The sequence below is a fragment of the Aristolochia californica genome, unplaced genomic scaffold, assembly GCF_029961685.1.
Source record: "Aristolochia californica isolate CCGP_79_NKW_82.1479 unplaced genomic scaffold, dmAriCali1.0.hap1 SCAF_15, whole genome shotgun sequence".
Taxonomy (NCBI): Eukaryota; Viridiplantae; Streptophyta; class Magnoliopsida; order Piperales; family Aristolochiaceae; genus Aristolochia; species Aristolochia californica.
The window spans coordinates 2,611,382-2,632,587 of NW_027181826.1; the positions used below are offsets into that span (position 1 = coordinate 2,611,382).

At 38.8% G+C, this 21,206-nt stretch overlaps 3 protein-coding genes across 7 annotated transcripts; all 3 read left to right on the forward strand.

Annotated features, from left to right (window-relative positions):
• The first annotated feature begins 1,481 nt into the window (after nt 1-1,481).
• Nucleotides 1,482-3,327, forward strand: LOC137951516 (cyclin-D2-1-like). The gene is made up of 5 exons (XM_068798216.1): nt 1,482-1,968; nt 2,095-2,181; nt 2,299-2,593; nt 2,719-2,849; nt 2,956-3,327. The coding sequence occupies exons 1-5, from the start codon at nt 1,696-1,698 to the stop codon at nt 3,196-3,198; spliced, it is 1,029 nt and encodes a 342-aa protein (XP_068654317.1). The 5' UTR covers nt 1,482-1,695; the 3' UTR covers nt 3,199-3,327.
• A 7,038-nt stretch (nt 3,328-10,365) lies between these two features.
• Nucleotides 10,366-14,855, forward strand: LOC137951605 (heptahelical transmembrane protein 4-like). 5 transcript variants are annotated; one of them, XM_068798377.1, is made up of 4 exons: nt 10,366-10,752; nt 10,836-11,085; nt 13,366-13,693; nt 13,953-14,855. In XM_068798377.1, exons 2-4 carry the CDS (start codon nt 10,847-10,849, stop codon nt 14,604-14,606), a joined length of 1,221 nt encoding a protein of 406 aa, XP_068654478.1. In that variant the 5' UTR covers nt 10,366-10,752; nt 10,836-10,846; the 3' UTR covers nt 14,607-14,855. The 5 variants fall into 5 exon arrangements, with proteins under 5 accessions (XP_068654478.1, XP_068654479.1, XP_068654477.1 ...); XM_068798378.1 differs by having other exon boundaries at nt 10,842-11,085; XM_068798376.1 differs by having other exon boundaries at nt 10,366-10,743.
• Nucleotides 14,856-17,907: 3,052 nt separating this feature from the next.
• Nucleotides 17,908-20,159, forward strand: LOC137951555 (LIM domain-containing protein WLIM1-like). Its single transcript, XM_068798291.1, has 5 exons — nt 17,908-18,527; nt 18,971-19,067; nt 19,154-19,197; nt 19,493-19,567; nt 19,802-20,159. The coding sequence occupies exons 1-5, from the start codon at nt 18,393-18,395 to the stop codon at nt 20,015-20,017; spliced, it is 567 nt and encodes a 188-aa protein (XP_068654392.1). The 5' UTR covers nt 17,908-18,392; the 3' UTR covers nt 20,018-20,159.
• The last annotated feature ends 1,047 nt before the right edge of the window (nt 20,160-21,206 follow it).

Consider the following 21,206-nt stretch of genomic DNA (forward strand, 5'->3'; position numbering starts at 1 on the left):
GGTTCTTAGACTCGAAAGGAGTGGCCGACGGTCGCCGGTGAGCGTTCGGAGGAAAGCCTTCGTTCCCCCCTTTTCTCATCTTTTTTATTTTACTCCTATTTTTCCCCATCCTGTATTTTCATCAGAGTTCCATGATTGAGGCTGCCTTCCCCCTTTTTTTAGTCTCCCATCTGTGTTTTTTTTTTTGTTTCTTTCCTCTCTTGTTCGTTTATTATAACTTTTATTGGGCAACAAATGCAAACAAACATCTTCATTGATTTTAGAAGACTTTATCAGAATGGGTGAAGTATCGATTAAATTGGAGTTTGGGTTGTCATATTAGAGAATGTCTTTTTCAAAAACCACAAAACTGATATGTTATTAACGTATTGATTCTAATTTGCCATTGCAAATCGGATTGCAATTACACGGCCTATACCGAAGATAATAAAAATTTATATAAGTTCGTTTCAAGGTGAGATTATGTCCCGTTTTCCACCGGTACAGTAATCTACTATGAAGATGAAATAATTTACAAGAGAAATTGCTTCTCTAACCTCTCTCAACAGCAATTGATGATTCTCTTCAACGATGAATAAACCCTAATAGTGACGCCTCAAATATAAAGCGAAAACTAGGACAACTACAATATAAGAGTGAAATTTTCAAATTACCCTTTATGACATAGCGCAAGATATTAATTAGACTCCACAACTTAACAAAATTTGTACATTCTAAGAGAGAAAACCCAAAAAGGAGGGGGGAAAGCCATGCAAATGGCATTCATGTTAATATATCAAACATTTGGTGTGATTCTTTCTCAGTTGGGGTCATGGTCCACAACATCTCTAGTGATCTAATTAGCACAATTGGGTGTAGTTAAAAAGAAAGCTTAATCAGCCCAAACATGTTTTGTTTTGTTGCCTCCCCCAAAGTTTGACTGCATGGATCCAGCTAGCAAAAACCAGGGACACGTTGTGAGGTCTCACTATTGAGAAGAATGGGAAATCCCATTTTGCAGTGTTCTTAGCCTGGCTTCAATTATTATTACTAATCTAAGTATCACCATGGAAAGTTGTAGCTTTCTCAGCATTTTACTTGATTTCTCACTGCTCCCTCTTTTTCCCTTTTTATATACTCCCACTTCCATTACAAGATTAGCTTATTTCATTAATAGGCTTAACAGTGAGGGCGTTAAGCAGGTTTAAAAGGTGGAAAAACCAGGAGATGGACGTGGGATTTGGCAAATGGAGTGGAATTGACCAAAAATAAGGCCAAATTTGAGCTACATTAGCCAAAAGCGGATTCCCAATCCCCAGGGAAATTCAACCCAGACTTTTGAATGGACAAAAGCAGACTCGTCATTATCAGGAAAGGAGGGGCAGATTAGTAAATTCCAGACGATATCTCAAAACAAAATTGCACTACTGGTAAACTTTCTAGAGAGAGAGAGTGAGTTTCAGAGGCGATTAGTCTCGTGATATATATACGGTGCTGGAATAAACGCCCACGCCAAGCCCTCTTTCTTCCTCCTCAGTCTTCACCCCTACTCACCAAACGCACAGACAACTCAAACGAAACAAAAATAAGCGAAACTGAAGAATAAATCTGTTCTTCTACATGCCATGTTAAGCTCCTGCACAGCCAAGACCGCCGCCGGTTTCTGCAAACCCACAAGCGGTCTCTTTGCCGAAACGCCGGCCGAAGTCGACGCCAATGGCGCTCTCCGCCTCTAGTCTATACTGCGGCGAAGACGCTGCCGACGTGGCGATCTGGGAAGCGGAAGCTGATGCTGATGTGTGGTCGACGTCAGCACCGTCGTCTTTGGTTTACCTTCCCTCCGATTTCTTGCCTTGCGATGACCGCTCAATCGATGAGCTGTTCGCTTCCGAGCTGGATCACACGCCGGATTCGGACTATTCCGAGCGGTTCCGTTCCCGGTCGCTCGATGCTACCGCCCGCCAGGACGCCATTAACTGGATGCTACAGGCAAAGTTCTTTCTTTTCTATCAAGGAGGAAGATAAAATTACTTATTATAGTGATAAATGTGCCTGTTTTTAAAATTTCAGAAGCTATTTATTTTCTAATGTATGTGTACTCTGACTGTTTGTCAGGTCCATGCACATTACCGATTCCGGCCGGCCACGGCGTATCTCGCTGTGAACTATCTCGACCGCTTCCTTTCCTCTCACTCGCTGCCGGTACTTTCTACTATCATTTCACCGGAAATGACGCTTTTTAACCCCCGCGCCTGGCTCTGACCTTCCTGCTCTATGCTCTTCCCTTTTTTGTATCTTTATTTGTTTTGTGGTTATTAGAGAGGAAATGGCTGGCCGTTTCAGCTTCTCTCCGTCGCGTGTCTCTCCCTCGCGGCGAAGATGGAAGAGACATACGTGCCTCTGCTGTTGGATTTCCAGGTCCAGGAGCCCAAATTCGTCTTCGAGCCGCGCACTGTTCAGCGAATGGAGCTTCTGGTAATGGCGGGTCTCAAATGGCGATTGCGCTCCGTCACGCCCTTCGCTTTCCTCGATTTCTTCATCCCCCGTTTTGGATTTTCCCATTCCGTTCCTTTCTTCAGGCGCGTCTCAGATCTCGTCCTCAGCACCAATCGAGGTAGGGGACCAATGATCCAATGCGCCATTTTTTCTTCAAAACGTTTACGACAAGAAAAGCGAAAAAATGAAAAAAAAAAAAAAAATCTTGCTCGAAATTTCATCTTTCTGATATTTTCCGTGCAGTGATCGACTTCCTTGGTTTTCGCCCCTCGGCGATTGCTGCTGCCGCCGTACTCTGTGCCGGCGGCGATTCCGCCGACCAAGCTGCCGGAGAGGAACGGGTCTCGGCCAGCATCCGCGGGCGCCTGAACAAGGTAAAGAAAAAAATTACGTCTCGTAGCGCTTTCGGCAGGCGTGTTGTCATCCGTAATTCTCGCGAATTTCTCATGCATCGTCTCGTGGTCTCTTTATGGAGCACAGGAAACGGTGAATCGCTGTCAGCAACTGATGGAGGACTATCTCGTCGACACGTGTCCGTCCGCAAGTAATAAAGCCAGTGCAGAAGAGTCGCCCCCGTCTCCGCAGAGTCCAGTCGGCGTGCTCGACGCTGCCGCGTGTGCCAGCTGCGACACTCAGAAGTCGGCCTCCGATGCGGGTCCGGCCGAACCAGCCTTCAAGCGCCGGAAGCTTAGCAGCAGCCAACCCGATGTACAGGATCAGTAGAGAGAGATGGCCTGGGAGAAAAATCCTCTTTTTTGCTATTCGTATTAAATTAGGGTTTTTTTTATTTGAGCCTTTAGACCCTTCTCGTACAATTTTTTTAATTTAAATTAAAATTAATGCCGCCCTTAATCCCAATATCTTATATAAATCCCAATATTTCATATTTACGCTAATCGTTTTTGAGAGGGGTATTTTGGTCCTTTCGACTTTCTGCGGGACTCGATTTCCGGTGTGTTCCGGATTTCGCTAATTCCGAGAGCTGGAAAAGGGGTAGTTTGGCGGGAGAAACGCGCCACGTGTTTTTCAAAACAAAAGGTTCCATGAAGTGGGCCCGTTTCGCAGACGATAATTAGTCCACGCGAAATCCGAGATCTTGCTCTGCAGATTTCGCTTCTCGTCCGCTTTTCCTCTCTAACGTCGTAATCGTTTCTTAATTTTTATTTGACCGAGCTAACCCTGGATTATTTCAAAATTCCCTCCACACGCATGGCGCGTGCCACGTAGCGGTCGATTCCACTCGAAAGTGGGAAAGGGGTGACGTGGGCGTGATTAAACATCTCGCCATCGATCTGATAGGCTGCGTACCAGTCAGGATAAACGAATCGCTCCCATACGCGTGTAAAGTTGGAATTGATCCGATGGGGAGCAGGGAAGGGGGACCGAAAAGACATGTTTCGTCGTCGCCGTATAAAGATCGTAAGGTTCAGGTGAATGGTTGGCGAGGGCCCCATTTTCCGAGTGGGGCCATGTTGACTTACTATTTGTGGCGCCTGGCCAGTGGCAGCGAGGGAGCACGGAGCAATAGGTGTGGAAACCGTGAAGCGATGATGACGAAAAGATGCGGGAGGGTGGCATCGGGGCCCAGAAAATGACGGAAAATTCGAGGTGAACCCTCCTCCAAGCCGTCGAATTTAGGAGAAGGAAAGTCTTGAGTGTGCTCCACAGCTTGACTGCCCTAAACAAAAAGATTTACACCAAAAATGTGATAGGGCACTTTTTTGTACTGGGTCACATTTCCCTTCCAGATTAGGGCTGCCGGGTCACAGCTGCACCTAATATGAGTCAGATCCTAGCTATCCGCAGCCGATGGTCCCATCTTCATCCAAAACCGTCTGAGCCACCCTGAGGATGGTGCGATGGTCCCCGGCCTGGAGGGTGGGGAAAGATAGGGAGCCCATGAGTGCTTCCTTTTGTCCAGTTTCTGTTGCTTTTGTCTCTACCGAAAAATTATTAAGGATCGCGGGACCCTTTCTGTTGCTTTTGCAGAAGACGGTGGCTGTTGGTTGTTGACACCCTCGATGAGAAGAGAAATTTGGTGTTGAAACAGATTTTGCGATGTTTACGAGGGTGTTTGTTAAAATGCCTGTGAGAACGGAGTTCCCAATCCTTGACTCCTTTGTGATTACTCCCTCCCTTACCATTTTACATTTGTCAACGGCGAAACTTTTGATATGTAAAGAGGGACCACGGACTGAGCACACCATAAAGCATCCATATCTGGATTCACCTGCCCTGCCTCCTTCCACTGCTACATGATAAGAAACTGCGAAAGGAGAGGGAGGCCATTCTTTCTCCTTCTCACCAAACTGGGTCTTCGGTTTCGCAGTAAACGTTTCTGAATAACTATTGAAGGGTACAATTATTCTGCTCACAACAGCTTCGATGTCGGATACCATGAATGTTCATTCACGAGTTTACAGATGCCCTGCTTGTTAAGGTGCCTGAGTTGAGGTACAAGAGGGATGTGATGGCTTGAACAGAGCAATCGCCTGTTATTGCTTTGTGATGAATGAGAGCAGAATGGAAGATTTTTTTTTTTTACAGGGGATGTTCTGTCACCAAATTTAATTTGTTGGATCATTATTGGGATTTGGCTGGTTGGGATTGAAATAGATATCTGCCTTGACAGGAAACTGAGTTGAAATTTGATCCTCAAGTCTAATCGGATTTACAGCTCGTATAATGTCTGTTCCTTTTAAGATTTTGAGCAATCAAATCTGAATGCAGCGCCCTGGTCAGCACGATAATGCAATATTCGGAGAATCTAAGTCAAGTCTTTGAAGTTTCTGGGAGATAACAGCTCGAGCAATTCTTGATGTAATACACCTCCATAGAATTGAACTGGATGCACATGAAAGTAAGTACAGAGCGTCTGTAAGTAATCGTCTCCTTAGCAAGAACGAAAAACTAAGCAGAGGGTACTGGGCCATTTCCTACTCCGATACCCTTTTGGCCAACAAGAGAGCTTCTTCCGTTTTGTTGGGCTGACCTTGAAACGGTGCTGCACATACTCCTCAACCTGTATATTTCTGTAAGGCAACCTACGAGTCGTTGCTTCCGCATTGCTCATTATCTCCAGCAGGTCTCCGACGTTCATCAGCGGGGCCTGTGGCGGCACTTGCACGGGGATCCATTGCTTTCCTTTGAGCACTTGGAGACGGCCGCTGGGGCGTCCCACCTGAGCCGGTAGGGACACGCCATTGGCATCAGAGTGAGGAGAGAGGCCAAACGCTCATGTGGAAATATGCTCACTGCCTCTGGGGTATTTCATGATTTTAAGTTGTCGTAATAATCCATGATTTCTCAGCATGCCAACATCAATTTTCGAATGAGATTCTTCGAGAGATCGCACACTGAGAACAGGACCATCTCCTCTTATGCTCGTTTCCTTCCCACTTCTATAAACTCTCCCTCTCTTTACCTCGTTAGAAATTCATATTTTTTATTTTTATTTGGGTAACATATTTATTATATAATTATATTTTTTATTTTTAATAGAATAGGTTGAAATTAAGTGATCTAATTTTGTTAAACTCATTAAGGAATCGGCCATAAATATGAGCCATGAATATGGGGTATTTGAGTAGATACGATAGGGAATTATGAGAACCCTATATAAAGAGATACAAAATGGTTATGGTCCCTAATATACTAAATCACATACAATTTCCTTCTCCCCATCAGGAAGAGAGACGAAAATCCCATTAAAGAATAAAGAGATTTAATTGAGAAAGACCACAACAAGGATTTACTATTGCTTCCGTCGCCGCTGACTCCGTTGTGGCCGTCATCCTCGACGATAGGTCCTCCCCGGCGCCGTAACCTCCTTCCCTCCGCGTCGACTCAGCGGAAAACCAGAACAGGGGAGAAATAATCTCCCCCATCCGTCGCGAGAAGATGATATCGCACGTGCGAGATCATAAAATAAAAAAAATAAAAAAACTTTTTCCTCTGGAAAAAATTAAAAATAAATTTTATAGAAATAATTTTCTATAAACTATTAGTGTCTCATGTTTTTTTTTTTCTAATTGAAATTTTTTATTAAAAATCATATAATTTTCTAAGTAAGATTTTTCGTACCAAGATGGGGTAAAAAACTGTATAGAAAATTTTTGAATAAGTATTTATTAGTTGATGCTGTAATACTTTTAGCATGAAGCAATTTTCATTGCAATTTTGTGTTTGATATTTTATTTAATTAAAAATTTATCGATAAGTATAATAATATATTAGATTGATTATTAATTTTTATTTATTTCCTTAGAAGAGACAATAAAAGGTCCATTTAACTTTCCTAAGAAAATCTTAAAATATTTCTTTTAATTTTCTAATAAGTCACTAATAGTAATAAGATTTTATTTAAAGGTTTTTTTGGGAATATGTATCATAGGAAAATATTTTTAGTTTTTCCTATAATATAAATTTTTATCTAATGGCACTAAGGACGCCATAATAAATTATGGCTAGATTCAAAAATTACAAAACAAGCTAGACAACAATTGGAGTAAAAAAGATTAATATTGGTGCATTTTAATCCATTATTGAAATTCAATCCTGAACCGCCCCTATCATTATATTTTTTAAAAATGTATGCATAATTTTATATATAATTTATTCAAAGCCACCCCTACGTGCGAGATCATAAACAAGGGAAAAAAAAACTCTTTGTCCCTTCCTCATTGCTCTTAAATAAATTGAAAAGATATTTTAGTAGAAATACGTTTCTAGAGACTATTAGTGGTTTTTTCAATAAATGTTGAAAAGACATTTTTAATAGAAATATAGGGACCATTAGTGCCTCATATTTTTTCAAAATATTTTTTTAATTATAAATTCTTTTTAAAAAATCATATAATTTTCCAAGTAAGATTTTCTTGCCAAGATGGGTTAGAAAACCATATAGAAAAAATTTGAATAAGTATTTGACAGTTGATGATATAATACTTTGAGCATGAGGCAATTTTCATAGCAATTTTGTGTTTGACATTTTATGTAATTAAAAATTTATTGATAAGTATAATAATATATTAGATTAATTATTAATTTTTATTTATTTCCTTAGAAAAGGCAATAAGAGGTCCATTTAACTTTCCTAAGAAAAATTTAAAATATTTCTTGTAATTTTCTAGTAAGTCTGTAATAGTAATAGGATTTTATTTAAAGGATTTATAGTTTTTATTTGGGTGATTGTAAATTGATAGTGATATTTTATTTAATTTTGTTGTGTTTGATTATTGTATGGAGTTTATTTATAATGTTATGCAGTATATGGAGTGTTTAGATTATTTTATGGAGTGTATAAACAATTTCATGAAGTGTTTATGGAATGTATAGACAATTTTATGGAGTGTTTATGCAGGTATTATGTATATTGATTATGCCCAATTTTAAGTAGAGGTCATGCCAAATTTTATATAAGTATTATATATATATTATGCTCAATTTTAAGTAGAGGTTATGCCCAATTTTATGTAAAGGTCATGCCCAATTTTATGTAAAATGTATGTATAATTTTATATATATTTTATTCGATATATATTTTTTGAAAAGTTTTAAATGTATGTTGAGGCTCGAGCTCGGCTCGATAATAGTTTTAGGCTCAAGACGAGGCTCAGCTCGAAGCTCGGCTCGAAATATTTAAATCAAACTCAACTCGAACATAAGCAGGTTCGGGCTCGGCTCGGCTCGATGCCACCCCTATCTCCCTCTCTCTCTACACAATTACGGTAACAACTTAGATAATTTACAGTTCATTCCAACAACACATACTTTTTAGGTCAAATTTCTTTCGGTCGGCAACACCAGAAATTAATTACTGTATGTTGAGAGATGAAAGGCCCAGGGATAGAGTAGAACAAGGTCCAATGAGGAAGAAAATCGGCATCATGGTTGGTGCATCACTGATTTTGCTCTCTAAAGTTTCGGAAGAGTATTTATGAGACTTTTGATTTCGATTTTGAAAGACTTCGAAATCAAAATGAAGCTCCCCCCTCCCCTCACTGTTGAGTCCAAAAGGTAAAAGCTGAAAGAGTTTCATTGGGGGGGTTAGTGCACATGACTCAGGACATGATATTCAAGCGCATTACGCAGTTCATGTCCTGATGTCGTTAGGGGGCGCCAAAATTCATGTCATGTACATGAATATACATGAACCAAGAGTTCATGTGTAAAGAGTAACGGGCGGAAAGTGCTTTCCGCCCGATTTTGAGAATCATCCACTTGATTCTCTCGCGCGGGCTCTCTCTGGCTCGTCCATCTCTGTTTTTTTTTTCATTTTGATCGTTTCATTCCCGCACACAGCGACTCTCGTTCCCGCAGCCCTCTGTCGTCTCCGTGAAGCCCAAGCTCCCTGCTCGTTCCCTCGTCTCCGCCGTCTCTCTCCGGTCTCCCTCTCTCCGATTTTCCCGTAGCCCTCTCTCGTCTCCGTTCCCGCAGCCCTCTCTCGTCTCCGCAGCCCGCTCTCGTCTCCATTCCCGCAACCCTCTCTCATTCTCTGCTCCCTCTCTCATTTCCGCAGCCCTCTCTCATTCCCGCAGAGCACGGGAGGTCGAGCATTTACAGAGCTTCTCGGCCTCCCTCTCTGCTCCCTCTCGGCGTACCGTCGGAGCGCCGCCTCTGTCGGCATTGCCCGCCGCCGTCGCCGGTCGTTGCCTTTGCCTAGCCGTCCCCGTCGCCATCGCCCCACTGGCTCGCTGCTGAGGAAGACGAAGATGTTTAATTTTTCCTAAGTTAGGAAAAATTAAACTATCTTCATAAAAATTATTAATTTATAATTTTTATTTATAAAATAATTATTTTTATTTATAAATTACTATATTAAAATAGTGATTTAATAGTTATAATTAAAATATTGTTAAAATAAATGTTTGATAAATTATTTTGGCATAATTATCCGATTGTTATAGTTAATTAAACCAATGGTTTTAAATTTTGTGATAATATATTATTAATTAATAATACATAAAATATATTATGTACAAATATATAGTGTGTTAAAGTTATGATTAGATCAATTTTTTCTCTTAAATTATTCATTTTTAGGTTAAAATATATCATATGTTATTAATAAATTAATAACTTAATGTATTACTTTTTATTTATTTATAATGTTATTTGTTTATTATTTGTAATTAATCATATACGTATTTCATTGGCTCATGTAATTACCATATTAATGTACAATAAAATATCTAATTCAATTAATAAATATATTAGTATATTTAATTATACATTCAATAACTTATTCGTGTAGTAATAATGGTTGTTTTACCTAATTTGGGGTTTAAGGATTATGTTGTAATTAAGTGCACTGTAAAGGTTTAAAAATTCTCTTGTTTTTTATGTTTTTCTCATGTTGGGGCACTAACACTGGAAACTGTTTTCCAGTGCACATGAAGTCATCAACACTAACACAAATTCTTACCTGATCTTCATGAACATGACATGACATGATCTTCATGTTGGACATGACTTGATCTTCAAGAATCCATTTTGGGGCACTAACCCCCCCATTAATAACTGAGCCAGCTCGCAAATTCACAAACCGAGTCGCAACTCACTCGAGTTTGGCTCGGTTATTTAAACGAGCACGAACTGGTGCTCGAACTCAGTTCGGAATACCTTCTAATCGAGCTGAACCGAGCCGGATTGAAACCAAAATGGAGGTATTGGGGAACGATTCGGTTCGATGCCACCTTAAATTACAAGGAGAGGTCAGGTGGCTACATCCATCCTACCTAATTCCGTTCACGCAAGCTATGGCCTCGATTAAAGGGCGGGACCCCTCTCCTCTAACGGTGTCCAATGCGATGGTCTCCCTCTTTGGCATGCCGACTATTTTCTGGTATTTCGTCCGCGCAATTCGAAGCTCTCTCTTCAACTGCCCATTGGAAAACGAAATATCTCCTCGCGGTGTCCGCATCTCCTGGACGGGATCGACAAAATCTTTTAATCGAAGCGGGCTCGTCTTTGTCTTCTCTCTCCCGAGGTCTCCACGTCCAGAGGAAACAGCCCTTTGCAGGAAGCGGAGAGGAATCGTATAAAGACTCATCGTTCAGTTCGTTTCGTGTCGTTCTTCTGTCACCATCATTGGAAGCTCCATACGATATTTCCTGTTTTTGCTGTGATCCTTTGGATTCTTTTGTTCTTATCGATCTTTGGGCTGTCCCCTTTTGAGGTGTTCCTTGAATTGGTTTTGGGTGTTGTTCTCTTCCGTGCTTCTTCGAGGCAAAGGGACTGGCTTGTTGATTGGAGAAGAAATATCAAGTTTGTAAAGTTAAATGATTTTTTCGCTTTGTCTTATTTGGGTTCTGCTCTTGCCTGGTATGAATATTTATGATTTTTGTTTACGGTTTTAGCTGCAGGGACCATGGGGGAGGTGTCGTGTGATGCATTTGAAGATGGGAACCGGATATCGTTGTCGTTGAAGCAGGGGAAGGGAAAGAAGCTGTGGAGGAAAGTAAAGTATCAGTTGGTTGAGTACCATTCTTTGCCTAGTTATTTGAAAGATAATGAATATATACTTGGACACTACCGATCAGAGTGGCCTCTAACACAAGTTTTCCTGAGCATGTTCACTATTCACAACGAGACTTTAAACGTCTGGACGTAAGAACTCTTGCTCTGTTATGTGATCTTTGAGTATTTCATGCTTCTTTTTGTGCTTTTCTGCGTTTAATTCTGTTAAATTGGGTAAAAGGCCCTATCCCAAAATGACTAGCCGCTTAGAAACTTTTTTTCCCAGCTAATAAACGCAAGATCTTTATACTCATTAATGTATGTGGGACTATCCTTAACACTCCCCCTCACATGTAGGCGATAATTTGGGTGGAGGCCCTCACGTGGTGGTACGTGAATAATTTGGGTGGAGGCCCACATATGAGAACCTTGCTCTGATATTTTGTTAAATTGGGTCGAAGACCCTATCCCAAAATGACTAGCCACTTAGGAAACTTTTTTCTCAGCTAATAAATGCAATTTATGGTTATGAAAGGAAATTACCTGTAAAAAAGTTCTTAGTTTGGTTATTTTTAATCAATTTATTTGTATCCGAAGATGTGATAAGTTGTAATGACTTCCTGGACTGTTTCATAAAAAATAAAAATAAAAATTCCTCTTTTCCAGAAAAGAAGGATGAAAATTTCCTTTGAAATTTTATTGAACTATTTTATCATTGCAAAGCTTGAGTGAATAGATGCCCTGGTCATGGTAGTTAGCACTTCCTAGCTTTATCTCTTGGTCTGTGTGGAGGAGTCCAAGCACCTGGCTCTCTGATTCCCTGGCTTCAAAGGCTCTCTGAGTGTGGGGAGACTCTTCAGCTGTCATCAGTTGGTGCTCCCGCAAGAAGGACCCTCCTTGGCATTTTCGGCATATCTTTTTTGAGATTCTGGACCTTAGTTCTCTTGTTGTTTCCTTGTCCCACAAAAATGGGTCAGCCAATTGTAATTTGCTCAATTCTTTCCGTTCATTTCTTAAATATTTGAATGAAGGTTAACCTATCCGTAGTTTAGCTTTCTATGGTATGCTTGAGGCAGCAACTGAATGAATTACTATCTGATATGGGTTTTTTGGTATTACAATGAATGAAGAATCTTTTATCCGTTTCATTTTATTGCTAGGACTGTGAGAATAAAATGACCAAAGATTCTCTAAGGCAGAACCAGTATTTGGATCAAGGATATATCTGTATATTCAATTTCCCTTTCTTCCTAAGTTTTCTATGTTTATACCTGCATTGGTCTTGCTCGTGCACACCTAAGCCAGTCTCTTTTGCCTACCCTCTCTTGATTTGGACTCAAGATTATATGAGATCCGGATTCATTTATACAAAAGATGGATTTTCCTTTTCGTTTTTCCTTTCTTGTGAATAGGCTAACCAAGCTTCAGAAAGCTTAAAACTTGGACTATTAAACCTTTGAGGTTCATTCAAGTTATGCGAAGAAAGCCTAGATTTTCGAAGGAATGCTACTTATCTCAGTACCGGTGCATAACTAGATGGTAAGGTACTTGGGTTAAGTAATTTAAGCATGTCTTCAAGTTTTATGCTTGCTTTCTCATTCAAGAGGAATCTCAGTCTGGGTTCTCTCATTCAAGACTGAGATTCAAGAGTATCTTTTCTCCTATTCATCTGGAAGCATCTGAGCTTCTACTTGATCTGTGAGTTTACTCTCAGGTTCATTCAGTTGCTTTTGCATAGAGAGACTATATAATTTTTTGAAGAATTGCTATCACTTTTTGAGAGATTATATATAATTGATGTGGCTTGGACCTTGGGTTCAATGGCTTTATGGGGGATTTCTATTATGAGGCCTTGGGTTCAAAGTCTCACCGGGGAATAAAAGGGTGTGGGCATGGGTAATCAATGTTCAAAAAAATAAAATTATATATGGCTACTGGGCTTAGTTATATCTGGATTGCAGCATAGCAGTTGGAAGACAAGGATTTCCAAGTATTTCAAAAACTCTTAAGAATTGAGATAGTGGTCCATCTCATACAATGCTCCTGCCCTCAACATGATGTTAGTATATCTGGGTCCAGGATTCTCTGCATTTATAAAGATCTTGAGCCCATACTGTAATTTGATTGTGCTCTTCTTGATCAGCCCATACTGAAATTTGATTTTACTCTTTTTGATAAAAATAAAAAAACTCCTTTTAACATTCTTTTGGAATAATTATGTGAATAATAAAAGTACTCTTGAATTTTTCATGCTGTCCAGATTTTTTCCTTATACACATGCAAGTGCTGCCATTGCCTACATCTGTGATCTCATTCTGTTTTGTTATTGTTGAGCCCTGTTTGTAGTATGGGATACTAATTGCAACACAAATTTTAGAAAATCTAAGAATGAGATTTTCACTGATCTTGATTTCGGTATTTGCATCCCAGGCACTTGATTGGATTTTTTATTTTCCTATCTTTGACGATATACACTGCTATGAAGATTCCAAAGGTTGTGGATCTCCAATCTCTGCAACATTTGCAGGATGTGCTAAAGAGAGCTGATCTACATAAGATCCAGTCAGAACTCTTAACTTGCCTTCCTTCTATGCCCAACATGTCTGATCTGCAGCGATTACAGAATGAGCTACGAACAGCTTGGCCTTCAATGGATGGCATGCTTCCATCATTGTCTGGTTGGCATCTATTGGAGCTTCTCACAAATTGTTTGCCTGAGAAATTCTCCCAGACCAATCACACTGACGTCTGTGTTCTGGTAAGTTCTCATTTCCCTTTCTTTCTCTTCCAATTTTGATAATGGTCTCCGAGTTTCTTGGTTTCGGTCTTCCTGTGATAGATTTTGTGGTCAACACTTCAGAGTTGTTTTTGGTGATGTGGAACCAAGAAACTTGTTGTTTCCCATGTTCTGTGGGATACTAAGTTAATACCTGTAATGCAAAATTCTCGGCAGCATGGTTGAAGACCAATTTTATACTCCTGCAGTTTGACTTGACATTTACATTCTGTGAATGCAGTGGAGCATGAAAGAAGATGTGGCCAACATTATAGCCCCTTTGATGGTTAGACCAATTACAAGGTGGCCATTCTTTGCTTTCCTGGGTGGTGCCATGTTCTGCCTGCTTGCAAGCAGCACTTGCCACCTTCTTTCCTGCCACTCTCGAAGACTTTCCTACATAATGCTCCGACTTGATTATGCGGGTATTGCGGCACTCATCTCTACATCGTTCTACCCTCCTGTCTATTACTCCTTCATGTGCAATCCATTTTTCTGCAACCTTTACTTGGGTGTCATCACTGTCCTTGGCATTGGAACCATCATGGTCTCCCTTCTACCTGTCTTTCAGAATCCAGAATTCCGAACTGTTCGTGCCAGTCTCTTCTTTGGAATGGGTCTGTCAGGCGTGGCTCCCATTCTTCACAAACTAGTCTTGTTCTGGCACCAACCAGCAGCGCTTCACACTACCAGTTATGAGGTTTTAATGGGTGCTTTATATGGGCTTGGGGCACTAGTCTATGCAACTAGGATACCAGAGAGGTGGATGCCAGGGAAGTTTGACATTGCAGGCCACAGCCATCAGTTGTTTCATATCCTGGTTGTTGCTGGAGCTTATACCCATTACAGGGCAGGGCTGGTTTACCTCAAATGGAGAGATTTGGAAGGTTGCTAGAGTAAGATAAAAGATCCGGGCAGTAGTTCAGCTTCTTCTACAGGAAATACGCGGCCGATCATATTGTCACTTTGCTGCTCTGTTGGGTCTAAATGAAATCGATTCTTACTGTAAACTTCTAGTATTAAAGAAAAGTACAGTAGAAAACGTTGGCTCTAACTGAGTTCAGCAAGAATGGACTTCAGTCCGATATCAATAAAAACATTGAGAAGACTATTGAAGGTCCTCAAATGGCTAATACATGAGAAATCTGTCAAATTCATCCAATTTTTTGGAACAGTTTTGGAGAATGGCTCTTGATTGCATCTTTTAGGCCGTCTGTGCTGTTCACCCACATGAAAATGTTTTCTGATATGGGTTGCCTCATTGAAATACTTGCAAAAAATTGATTTGCTTCCAACTTGCTATATTATGAGGATCACTTGGAATCGAAATAAATCATCCATTGATTAAAAAAATTTCATTAACAAATGGGCTAATACAACCTATCTTGTGGGAGAGAGGCGAGAGGGAAGAGGAAAAGAGAGAGAGGTACATGGACGAATTTGAGCCAAGAGGAAGAGGCTTGAATGCTCTACCTCATGCCTTGAAATAGTATTTATAGTTGTGCGAAGGTGTTTACAATGACTACAATATCTTTAGGGTTGTATGCTTCAAAAAGAAAAAAACATAAGAGGACATACACCAACTTGCATAATTATAATTTTATGTCATCTTTATAAAAATATATTTATTTACTAGTTATGCCACCCCCACATATGTGAGTGTCTCTTAACATCGGTCTAACTTAATATCATATTACTATTCTCAACTTCCCACCCTAAGACAAAAACAAAAAAACACAAAAATAATAAAATCATCATACAACACTTGTCAAAATAAAGTCCATGTGATGGTCCAATCATATTTCCCCTTCCTTAGAAAAAAAAAAATCTCTTTGCCACATGGATACCATCCCATAGGACTCTTAACAATTAATTAATTAATTATACTTAAAAAATATTTTAACATTGCATATACTAATAAAATACATATAAAGTGCATGCACCTAACAAAAAATACACATTTATCTCAAAGCACAAAAATTTGATTAAATTATAATATATTTTTTATTATTATGGAAGATTAGTTATATTTATTATAAATTAATTAATAATTATAATATTATTTAATATCAGTATACTCTCTAATAGTAATTGATTGGTGTAATTAAATTGAAATATATTTTAGTTAATTATATTGTAGTTAAATTAGTTTAATTAAACTAACTAATTAATTCAATTATAAGCATTGTTGTTCACTTGATTAAATTATAGTTTAAATGTTATTATTTAACTAAAGTTTGGTTTAAATAATTTTTAGTTTTTAATAATTATTTAAATTATAATTTAATTATTTATTGTTAATTATTTAATTATTATATATTTTTATTATTTAATTACACTATCATTTAATTAAATTATAGTTAACAAGTATAATTTGATTATATTTTTGTTACTTAATGCAACTTAGATACATTAAAGTTTAATTAATTCGATTAAATAGTTCAATAATTATTATTCCTAAATTATAGATAAAATTAATTAGTATTTTTATTAAATAATGAATATTTAAATTAATTAATTTGATTACACTTAGATTGTATGTTAATGATTAAAATTAATGACATATGAATTAACTGATTAATAATGAAAATTTTAGTTGTATATTAAATTATTATTTAATTAATCACCCATTAGCTAAAATATAGATTTATTGACTACTATGATTGATTAATTAGTCAAATTATAATTTAGTTATTTTTATTACACTAACATAAAGGTTTATCATTAAATTATTGTAATTACTATGATTTCATAACATTATATTTTTATTTAATTATATTTAACTTTATTACATTTTTGTTTCATTAATGTAATTAATGTTAGTTAATTACACTAGGGCTTGCCTTCACTTATAATATCCCTTTGTGAGTGTAAGGCTAGTGTACCCCTCTGGTCAGTCGTCAACACTCATGGCCACTGCCCCTAGATTTTCGACAATGGGCGTCTTTTGGTGCTGCTCATTCGATCGCGAACAAATGGCTCTGAAGAAGACGAACAAACTTCGCCCCCCAGCTCGGTCATTTGTTTAAAAGATGAACGAACAAAATATCCGAGGCCTCATACATTGCAGACAACCTAAGGAACTTCAAAACTTCAAAAATCTCCACATCTCATATGTCAAATCAATCGTCTCTCTCATTTCACTTCTGATCTGGGTAACGACAAGGTTACGGTTGGCGGCGATAGACAACTTTCAATCTACAGTAATACTGGCGACGCCAAAATTCCCCCCATGAATGTGACCCGTCTTTCCCTTCGATCAGTATTCTGTCATTTTTATTCATGTCTGGCCCTAATGTTCACCCAAAAAGCTTTTGCCCTCCCGAGCAACATCCACTTACCATGGCCCTCACGCTTGTGACGGCCATGATCACCTCTTGTGGCTCGCATCTGAGTAATGCCATGAATCCTATTCCTACCATCTTATCTTCAATCTCTGGACTGAGGACGATCAGGAGCAGCTCATCCGTGAAGGGAAAGAAGGGCAGAGGATTGATGACGCATCATTGTCCGTGTTAGGAAAAAATAATGGCACACGAGGAGTCCTTTTTCCATGAAAGAGAATCTTATCTCTAATCAACTTATTACCAGTTTAACCGAAGAAGACATGGTCACCCACTTATTTTACCAGCGATCTCCTCTTAATGACTCCATTGGTTTAAACTTTGATCGATTTGGTCACGAGTCCCGTTATCAAAATCTCGAACATGCGCTATTTATCTTGGAATTCCTGTGATTCTTTTACAATTACTAGTTTTTTTCCCACGAAATTCCTCCGGTTCGGGGAGGACTGATCTGGTCGAGAGATGGCACATGGAGTACAGCGCATACAGACTGCAAACTGTGATAGACTGCTGGGTGATGAATCTGCCAGATAAATGGTAGGGAAGATCTGGAAGATTTGTTCATGGGAAAAGAAGTAAAGGGTAAGCAAGAAAAGCCATGAAATGGGACGGAGAAGACCAGCTACGCATCTAGAGATATTGCTGGCAGATAATCATGCAACCACTCGTTCGGTAGAAAGTAAAGCGTTTTTTAAGCTATTTACATCTTGAAAAGGGAAAAGGAGACCATCTTTACAAGCAAACAGAGTTTGGTGGGTTGTTAAAGCAACAGAAATTGCTTTGATCTTGTTGGGTTTTGTGGACTGTCCCTGTTAGAAAATTTTTGTCCAGATAAATGATATATCTCTGGACAAAGGGTTTTTAGGCTCCTGAAAAAGATCAAGAATGACTTTCCCTAATCGTTTTTTTTAGATTTCAAAACTCTGCAATTTGTCTGAGTGTCTCACAATTACTAACTGAAAATAGGAAGAATGGTTTGAAATTTTCGCCAGAAAGAAGAAAAATCTGCCATGAAGGACCTGGTCCCCTGGAATTAAATCTGAAACTTCTGGCCGTTGCCTTCTCAGTCTCATTTGGACCCACCTTAAAAAAGCAATTGATTTTGTGACGACCATTTTCAGCTGTGAATTATTCGGATAACATTATTGCCACTGGCCGCTGCCACCTCTGTTTTTTTTGGCCTTTCCTCCCCGCGATTCTCTGCAACTGCTCGTCCTTTTTCTCCTTCCTTCCACCTGGCCTTGTGCAGTTTTCCTTGAAGCGGTTGTGAGGGGAAAGAAGCAGAGGAGACCCAGAGTTAGAGCTTCAGCGTCAAGTGGTGGGTTCCTCTGATAGCCATGGCTTTTGCTGGAACAACCCAGAAATGCAAGGCTTGCGACAAGACTGTTTATCTTGTGGACAAGCTCACCGCAGATAATCGGATCTACCACAAGGGCTGCTTTAGGTGTCACCACTGCAATGGCACTCTCAAGGTAAAGTGCCTTCCTTCAATAACACATTTTGTAATTTATGTTGCTGCCGAGCGGAAATCCTAGGTTTCACTGGAATCAGGCCTGGGTGCCATAATATTCCATCAAAATATAATCGTCAAATTCTTCTTGTTGGATGTCTACACGGATATGTTAGGCATTTCGTGAGTTTGCTCATGGGTCCATGATCAGTAATTTTAGAGCAAGACGTGCAACATACTGCATCTTGTTGATTTTGTTGACACGAGTCTTATCATGGTGGGAGACCTGCATATGATGATACCAACTGAAATATTACAGACATTACTACGAAAGATTCAGGTTGAAGCTACTGATTGATGCAGTTTTTTTCTGTTTTCTGCTTCTTTTGGTATCTTCTTCATCTTTGCTTGGAAACAATTGTTATGGGTAATGTAGAGTTTTTGTTGTTTGGTTTATCCTCGCAGCTTGGGAACTTCAATTCTTTCGAGGGGGTTCTATACTGCAGACCTCACTTTGATCAACTCTTCAAGAGAACCGGCAGTCTTGACAAGAGTTTTGAAGGTAATTGCAGAGACATCATCCCCAACATCAGATCCTGAGCTTTTTATCACAATTATCATCATAACTCTTTTTGAACCTTTCCTCAGGAACACCAAAGATTGAGAAAGAAGTAAAACATGTGGACAATGAGGTTACTTCTAATCTTAGCCATCAGATCTTTGTTTGCTACACATGACTACATATATCAGATACTAGATGAAAATTCATGTCTGAAGTAGTCTTCAGACCTTCTGTTTCCAAATCTGTCAGCAAGGAGATTCATGCAAAGGACTTGCTATTCTCGAGATCCCTTTTAAACTTAAAAAATGGAAATCCGAGTAGAATTCTGGTTTAAAATATAATAACCAGCTTCAGTCTCAAAAAAGATTTTCCAGATACACATTGTGGATGATGATAATCATATTTGTTATGGTTTTCATTGACAGGCCAAGGTCTCATTGTTTGTGGGAACAAAAGATAAATGTGTGGGTTGCAAAAAGACTGTCTATCCAATTGAAAAGGTAAGCAACATTTTATCTACAATTACTTCATGCAAGAATCAAGAAACTGACCACTTCAACCCATTCCAATGTCCAAAAGAAACCAGAACTGAGTTTGTCATGTGGGAGATAAAATCATGAAAGATATATCTGAGACGAAACCAGTAACTGATTGCAAAGAAATCTGAACTTCAGCCCCTTGGGAATAAAAAGAATCCCGCTTAGATGCTTAACTGATGCAATTTATCTCTACAGGTAGCGGTTGATGGATCTGCATACCACAAATCCTGTTTTAAATGCACACATGGAGGATGCACTATCAGCCCATCAAACTATATTGCACATGAAGGGAGACTCTACTGTAAGCATCACCACACCCAGCTCTTCAAGGAGAAGGGCAATTACAGTCAACTAGAAACAGAGAAGGGGGAGGAAATCAAAGTGGCAAGTGATGAAGTTGCAGCAGCATAACTCGTACTGCATTAGAGGATTGTTTTTGGTCTCCTCACAGGTTCTTCTTTAGGAATGGGTTCACATTGTGAAATTTGAAGTGTTTGAGATGTTGACATCAAGTTTGTGGATTTGTTAATTTTGTCCTTGAGTTCTGCTGCGAGATACTGTTGATGATCTCGGTTTACTGGGTGTGTGTGATATCTAGAGTCTTCTCATAATCTTTATAAAAGAGTTAAGAGAAAAAGGAAGAGAAATAAGAGAGGAGAAGAAAGAGGGAAAGGAAGTAACCCCAACACGCAGGATAGAAGAAGAGAAGGAAAGAAGCAAATAAGAGAGAATGTGAAAGAGGAGAGGCCAGACCTAAATGTTCTAACCCATGCCCCCATGTTGGTATTTATAGTTGAAGTGCAAAGATTATAATGTCAATAATAACGTTAGGGCTATAACTCTTACGAGAAAAAAGACATAAAAAAACATACATCAGCTTATATAATTACAAAGTTATGTCACCTCTAATTTGAGAGTTGTCTTATTTACCATAATGTCACCCTACACACGTAGGTAACTTTTAACACTCTCCTTCAAGTTGGTGTTTGTAACTTCAACTTTCAAATACTTTTGGTCAAGAAACTTTGATCTTATGTGGCTTTAAAAAAAAATTGATTGTTTTGCCTTGATTTATCTTATTCTTGCACATCTTACTTGTAATCTTCATCTTGCTCTCAATTTATTCTCACCATTACTTAGATATTATGTCCATATAAAATTTGATTATCACAACTTGTCAAATCTTTCATTTATCTAGTACATCATACTTCCATTTCTTCTACTTCTCCCCCTCAGATTAGAGATCTCTTTGTATTTGCCAAGAGAATCAGCTTGTACAAAATAGTAGTGAGAGAAGAATCATCCCTAACCCAACGATAAAACTCCAACTCTAGTCTGAAATTGCTGCTCTGTCTGACCCATTTTAGGGCAATGAAAAGAATCTACTCACTTATAAAAAATATCTCAAAATACCATTTGTATAAAAATAATAAAAGAATTGAATTAAGCTTGATGTTGCGTTCACTCATGATCTTTGCAATAGTGGGTCTATATGCATTATTCTAAAGTGATTTTTAAAAACACAAATTGAAGAAAACACTTTGAGAAATTAAGGGTGTAAATAAATAAAGATCAACTCCCATACTTCAAATGGAAGAAG